At 60.4% G+C, this 7,320-nt stretch overlaps 1 protein-coding gene across 1 annotated transcript; it reads left to right on the top strand.

Moving 5' to 3' along the window:
- Positions 1-750: 750 nt before the first annotated feature.
- On the top strand, positions 751-5,960 carry CCDC9B (coiled-coil domain containing 9B). The gene is given in 14 exon segments (XM_049785009.1): positions 751-871; positions 874-899; positions 1,788-1,901; positions 2,078-2,176; positions 2,748-2,870; positions 2,975-3,097; positions 3,454-3,519; positions 3,612-3,802; positions 4,016-4,139; positions 4,258-4,319; positions 4,464-4,573; positions 4,663-4,762; positions 5,266-5,305; positions 5,386-5,960. Coding segments are annotated over 14 exon segments (1,863 nt in total). The 3' UTR covers positions 5,950-5,960.
- Positions 5,961-7,320: the final 1,360 nt, after the last annotated feature.

The raw sequence follows: 7,320 nt of genomic DNA, 5'->3' as shown, positions 1-7,320 counted from the left end.
GAACCCAGACCCACTTCACCACCTTCTCTAGGACTGAGGCACTAGCTTCAGGTTTGGGGAAGATGTGGAGAAAAGCAGTCTCGCTTCTTGGGGTAGCAGAGGTGGAAAAGGCCACTCCCTTACTCCGAGTCCCAGTGAGGGGAGGAAGGCCCACAGCAGGGAGGCAGGTCAGCCTAAGTGGGGCCCAGCACCCCATGCCTGGGGCTGGAGACTGGGTGGGGTGAGGTGTGGTGGGGAGCATCTCCCAAGTGGCTAGGCCTGAAGTGCTGAGAAGATGTGTCGAACCTGAGGAATGAATGAGTAATGGAGGTATTTGCGGTATGTGCAGTATTTGGGGTAGTGGAGAGTTGTTTGGTCTTTTCCAGTGAAACAAGTGCTGATGGGAAAAGTGAGAGGGAGCTCCTTTGAGGTGGGGTGCTCGTTGGAAGAGTGGGGGGGTGATGGGCTAGACTGCAAACCTGTAGTTCTTTCTCTGGGCGTGGGAGAATATGAGACCTTCAGAGCACCCATCTGGTTGATCCGTGGAGAGGTGGGGCTGGGGTGCTGCTGGGGGACCAGGGAGAAGGCTGGGCAGGGGCGGCCCGGCCTGGGTGTGTCCTTGCCAATCTGTCTGGGGACACTGGGCAGGGCAGGGAGAGGTGCAGGGCAGGACCAGCAGGCGGCCCCAGTCCTTGGCTTCTGCGAGTGGCTGTTGGGGGCGGCGGCTGCAGCGTTCCTGGCCCGGAGCCTGGAGAGTCTCGTAATCACAACATGATCTCGTGTGCAAGCGCGAAGCCGGCAGGGAGAGGCCACAGCAGCCCGGCCTGGTCCGGCTCCGGCCTGGCTCCGGCTTCCCTCCACCTCCGTCTCCCCTGGGGTTGCTCTGGCATTCTCTTGTGCCTGCCACCATGCACTCGACTGTAAGTGGGGGGCTGCCTGGGGCACCGAGGAGGTGGGCATAAGGACAGTCACTCTCAAGGGGCAGCCAGGGACAGCTGGGCCTGGGAAGAAGAGGGTGGTGCCAAGGTGGGAGAAAGCTGGAGGGGCCTGTGGTCTCCTGGGCAGCTTTGGAGATAGGGAGGGCCAAGTGTCTCCTGCTAGGGGCTTGGCTTGCCCAGAGGGGCCCTGGGCCAGGCCTGTCCTGCTCCAGCTGCCAGCAGCTCTGGCCTGGAGAGATGGGCTCATGTGAGAAGCTCTTTCCCACCAGCTGGCCTGGGGTCCAGGGTCTGGGAGCCTAGGATGACCAGGGCTGCATTTTTGCTAGTTTTAGGCCTGGGAGTCAAACCACTTCCCTCTTGACCTCCCAAATCCCCTGGCAACTCCCCAGGCCCAGCAGGTTCTGCTGCCAGAGCCATTTATAACTAACTCCCTTCCAGTGCGGCTCATACTCGGGCTCCCTGGGGACAGGGAGGAGGGGAACCTATGCTGGGAGCCCAGGGACAGGCCCTGGGTGAGGCTTCTGAGGGGACAGACAGGGGTTCGAAGCCTCCCCTAAACCTCCTCCCTGTGGCGCCCCTGCTCTGGGCCTGGGCCTGTTCCTCCAGGGTAAGAGTAATAGTGAAGGGCCAGAGCAATAGGACGGTGGGGAGGGCGCTTGCATTGCACACAGCTGGTTCAATGTCCAGCACCCCATCTAGTGCCCTGAACTCCACCAGCAGGGATCCCCGAGTATAGAGCCAGAAAGGAGTAAGCTCCTGAACACTGCTGGGTATGACACCCCACCCCCTCAAAAATAATTGTGAATGGGTAAAGGTGAAAGCTGGGAACTGGCCTAGCAGCCCAGAGTCTGGACCCTCTTCTACCTGCAGGGGCCTCAGAGGGCCGAATCTCCCACGAGTAAGCAGCAGGAGAAGGATGCAGAGCTGGACCGAAGGATAGCTGCCCTCCGCAAGAAGAACCAGGCCTTACTCCGCAGGTACCAGGTGAGAGATGGGCAGGGCTGGTGTTCCCAACTCACTCGAGGCCCTGCACACGGTCAGGATTGGGGGCTGTCCTCTGCCTTTCCTGTGGGTACTCCTCTGGTGTTCCCCCCACCCCCAAGGAGCCTGTTGGCATCAGTGTATGCCATGGCCAGTGCTGACCTCGTGCCTTACCACAGGAAATCCAGGAAGATCGACGGCAGGCGGAACAGGGGCCCACAGCTGGGGCCCCTATGGAGCAACTCCAGCCCAATGGCCTCACCGTCACCATCAGCCAGGTTCTAGGCACAGGCCTCAGCGGGAGATGGCAGGGTGTGGGTTGGGGGCAGCCAGGTGGTCTCTCCCATTTGCAGGTCTAGAGTACCCATCAGTGCCACTCCATCCTTCTGTCCCCGAGAGGGTGGCAAGCTGGCTGGGTGAAGCAGACAGGCATGCCATTTGGGAGGGCTGGGAGAACCATGTCATGGCACCCCACCTGAAAGCCCACCAAACAGCCCTGCCCAGCCCCAAATGCACCTCTGCCCTAAGCATAGCATAGGGTGCCTGTGAACCCCCATTCCCAGGAGGCAACGTTGAGACAGGCACTGGCATGAGCAGCCCTGAAGGACAAAGACCCACTGTGAGGACTGTGTGGGTCTCAGCTTAGAGGGGTGATATCACAGGGCATCCTGAGTCTGGGTGGCCCAGGCCCTGACTAGTCTAATGCCACTGGCATGTGGATGCTGGTGAAGCCAGGGACTCTGTCGGTACACTCAGGGAGGGCACCCTGCTGGGAAACCACTTGGAAGCCAGACTCCAGCTCTGTCCCCCACTGCCCCAGGCCATGGGCCTCAGTAGCTTGTTCTGCAGGGGAAACGGGTAGTCAGCCAGAACTGGGTGCGACGCCCACTGACGCTGGAGGATGAAGAGGTTAGAGCTTTCTGCTTGGGAGACCGGGTGGAGCTGGCAGTGACTATGGAGAACAAAGCCAAGGTAAGCAGAGTGTAAGGGGGTGTTAGATGTGGTGTTGGGTGGGTGGCCTCGCCCTCCCCACCTCTCACACTGTCTGCCTGCCCTACCTGCCGCCCCCCCCCCAGGCCAAGCGGATCGTCAGTGAGAAGCCCCCTGGAGCTCGAAACCATGGGGCTCGGGCCCAGAGCCTCTCCACACATCCAGCCAGCAACTCAGCTTCGGCCAGGAAGGTGCTTCTTCAAGAAAGAGTGCGGACATGAGCAGGGCCGCCCTGTTTGGGGGAGGCACAGATGTCCCCCATCTATGGGGACATGGTCCAGGCAGCCCCCAAGAGAATCCCCATCCTCTTCCTCTCTCTGGCCAGTTAGTTGGTCCCATGAACACGGGCCTGACACTGAGAGATGGGGCAGCCTGGGGTGGTTAGCCCTTTACCTAGCTGAACTCTGGACACAAAGAGAGCTGTTTGTATGTATGTATGTATATGTATGCATGTGTGTGCGTGCAGGAGGGTCGGGACTGGCCGTGTGCCAGGTGCAGCCTCTAGGTGGCAGTAACTCAATACTGGAGGCAAAGCCTCTATGCCCACAATTTCTGCCCTTGGTAGCCTGCTGCTGCCACCCCCATGTCAGACATGAGGAACGATCCTCAGAGGGTTCTGTGCTCCCCGAAGGTGCTGCTAACAAGTGGGCCAGCGGAGGGGAGGAGGGGACAGCTGACTCTCCAGCTCACCTCCCAGTCCTTTCTCCTGCCACCCCCTTGCAGGCTGCTGGGGAACCCTTGAGTCCAGGCCGGGGGTTCGCCCCTGGGTCCCGCTGGAGCTCCCCAGATGTGGGCTGGGACTACGCTCAGTGGAAGCAGGAGCGGGAGCAGATTGACCAGGAGCGCCTGGCTCGGCACCGGGATGCACAGGGGGACTGGCGGCGCCCGTGGGATCTGGACAAGACCGCACCCATGTGGGTGGCGAGGTGGCTGGGTGGGGCAGGCAGGCATGCATGCGGGCGAGGGTTGGTGGAACCAGGTCATTGAGCCCAGGGTGGGGATTGGCCTGGTATCGGGCTCAGGGCTGTGCTCCCAGGCTTCCCTGGGGCCCCTTCTCTCTGAGCACTCAAGTTCTTAGGATAAGTGTCCATGGGGGTGGTGACACGGTCTCTGTCCCTCTGCCACAGTAGCAAAGCCGTGGGACACAGTAGTGTCCTTCTGCCACTTCCTTTCCCCTTGTCTGTCCATACAGGCCACAGCACTTCAGCAAACCTCGGGAAGATGATGCGGCCAGGGCGGGCAGTGCCAGGGGTGAGCCCCCACGCCCTTTTCTTCCCTCAATTCTCCTCCCCACCCTTGTCCGGCTCCTAATTTACCTTCTCATCCCACTCGCCATACCCCGCTCCTGCCTGGGGCTATGGCCCTACAGTCTGAGGAGGGTCCCCTGAAGGGGTTGGCTGGTCCCTTCACTGGGCTCTCAATGAAGCTGAGGTGGAGAGACACTTCCCGCCTACCCTGAGGGGTCCAAGAGTTCTGGGACCCAGGCTGCTTGCTCCTCAGGCCTGGGCCTTAGGAAGGAGCCAGACACCTTCAACTGGACCAAGAGGAGGGATGACAGCTTCAGGGTCCTGGAAGAAAGGGCTCTCCTACAATGGAACCCCACCCTCTCCCCATTCCCTTTACCTCTTCAGGCCCAAGGAGCCCCCGAAAACCTCAGCCCTCACTATCACCTCCTGGTGGCAAAGGTAAGTCGGGCAAGGAGGGAAGAACAAGTGGTAAGGGGACCCGACTGTGAGGGCCCCGCTTCCTTCAATTTGGGGGCCCTCTCTTGCAGGTGGTACTCCTCGGGGTGGGCAATCCAGCAGACCTGTTGGGGCACCAGCCTTCCGCAACAAGGCCTGGGGGATGGAAAGGCTGACAGGCAGGGCCCGCAGGTAACAGGCGGCCAAGGGCACGTATGTCTGTGTATGTGGAGGGTGTCTGGGTTCCCCAGTCCTGCCCCTTTCATTGCCCTGGGAGGGGAGGACTTCCCAGTGCAGGTTCCTGCTCTAGCTCAGTTCCCAGCTGAGAGCCCTGTGGCAGGTTAATGAGGTTCGGGAGAGGCTGTGGGTACAGGAGGTGGTAATTACTGCAGCTCCTTCCCTGGGGAGCAGGGCAGGCGGGCCTTTCCCAGGCAGTATGGGCAGGGACATGCCAGGAGTCTCCAGAGACCTGCTGGTGCTGTGCTGTGGCCAGAGAGAGCAGTTGGGGACCTGAGACATGGCGGGAGGTGTTCAGAGGAAGTAGTTGGTCTGGGGATGGGAAGTCAGCATCCTGGGGGCCCCTCCTGATTCCTCTCTGGCTTCTCTATGCGGAATCCAGCTCACTGGCCACTGGCCCGTGAGGAGTGGGGGGAGATGTCGGGGAGCAGGGCGTGCTACATGCTGTGTTTCCACAGGTGGGACATGAAGGAAGGCAAGGAGCCTGAGAGACAGGAGGTAGGTCCTGGGCGCAGGGCGGGAGATACTCAGGGTACAGACCTGGACTCGCCAGCAGCAAGACCACCGCCTTGTTTCAGGGAGGCCAGAGCAGCCGAAACCCTGCGAGCGAGGAAGCAAGGCCTCAGGAACAGGCCAGGCCCGAGGGACCGGAGCTGGAGCCAGAAGTGGCGCTGAACTCAGAACTAGAGCCAGGAAGCCCCACCAGCCCCTGCCTGGCCTCCCCAGAGGGGTCAATGGTGGAGCCAGCAACCGCAGCAGCCACTGTGGTCCCTCCCTCCCCACCACACACTGAGCCAACTCCCCTTGACCTTTCTCTTGGCGGGGCCAGTAGCTTCAGATCTAGGGAGAGCACAAGTGTGGTTGGCTCCAAGCAGGGAGCCCAGGAGAGCTCTGAGTCCCGGCCTCAGGGCTCCGAGCAATCCTATGGCTGGAGCTGTGCCCAGGCAGCACCGGAAATCCAGACTTGTCCTGAGTCACCAAGAGGATCCCACCCCCCAGAAACTAGAGAGGACAGCAAGGTTGGGGACCAGCAGGGCCTGGCGCCGCAAAGCCGGCCTCCCAGAGGAGCTGGACAAAGGACAAGGGGTACAGGAGGTGGGAGAGGCAGAGCAGGGGGTCCTGGCCAAGCAAAGAGGTGCTGAGCAAGCTGCGGAGAGGCTGCATGATGGGTGGGCTGGCTGAGCAGCATAGGAGGCTCCTTGGGAGAGGGGCACAAGAGGGCGAGGAGCGGGCAGGCCTGCCTGGCACCTCCTCATGCAGGCCCAGCCCTCAGCCTATTCCTGGTCGCAGCTGCTCTCCGAGGCTGCCCAGGACACGTCCTTCTTGTCCTGCGGAGAGCCTGGCCGTTCTCTGTGCTGCTCAGGTGCTGGCAGCATAGGCCAGGCCCTTCCCATGCCCCTGCTTTGCACCCAGGTGACTCACAGTCCGAGTCACAGGAAGACAAATGGCATGTCAGCAACCAGCTGGCAGGCTGATTCCCAGAGAAAGGGAGGTCCTACAGGGGGAAAGGACAAAGCGTGGCCCGGGCAGTGTCAGTGGAGCTCTTTGTGCAAAAAGGCTTCAGGAAAGGCCTCATCTCTTGGGTGGGCAGGAGAGCTGTCCCCGGGGTCCGTTCATATTCAGGTCAGACAGCAGCATGCCTAGGAATGAGCCAGGGCATAGAGACCCTGCAACCCAGGGTGTCCCCTGCCATCTCCCTGTCTCGTGTCTGTGTGGAGGGGCTGGGTGGGGGTTTGATGTGAAAGTAAGCCTCAGGCAGGCAGGCAGGCAGGCAGACAAGAAGCAGCACTGGCACTAGGACTACATCAGGATTCTTTGCTCCGCTTGGGTTCCCGTCCCTCCGCGGAGGCCCACGTCTGGTGAATTATCCAGACTCCGCACAAGCTGTGGCTGCCTCTCAATTCAACAAACATTTCCTGTGCACCCACTCCCAGCAATGCAGCTGGTGGGCGATGGTGCTGTGCCAGCTGGGGAAGGAAAGGAAGCAGCTAACCGGGATGCTGGGCTGCACAGTGGGTACTGCTCCTGGTGCCAGGGCCTGGCAGGACTGAGAAGGCTTCAGCACAGTGGCACTGTCCACCACTGCTGGTAAAGGCTGGTACTGCCTTTTCTGGTCATGTGTACCCTTTGCTGGGATCTTCCCACGAGGTACCTCTTGACCCTGTTATTACTGTTCTTTTCTGATGGGGCCTTGGCTTCACCAGCCCTCTGGAGTCTGCAGGGTGTGCCCAGATCCTTGAGGAGAAACCACTGTCACTGTTGGGCTTTCCCACAATCTTGCACTCTACCCTGCACTCCTCTATTTGGGAAGTAGAAGGAGGCTCGCTCTTGCAGGTTAGACCTTTGAGAGGAATGCTTCTAACTTGTCAGGTGTACAGAGCAATGATTACCATGCAGTAAGGAACCATTATCAAGCAATGGTTATCATCATTATCTGTGTGGGCTTCAGAATCTGCATTTCTCAGAGGCTCCAGGTGAAGGGCAGTGAGTGTTTGGACTAGGCACCAAGATGC

Source organism: Suncus etruscus, chromosome 12 (assembly GCF_024139225.1).
Source record: "Suncus etruscus isolate mSunEtr1 chromosome 12, mSunEtr1.pri.cur, whole genome shotgun sequence".
Lineage (NCBI taxonomy): Eukaryota > Metazoa > Chordata > Mammalia > Eulipotyphla > Soricidae > Suncus > Suncus etruscus.
The sequence above is the reverse complement of the archived record's forward strand: the minus strand, read 5'-3'. Positions and strand labels throughout refer to the sequence as shown.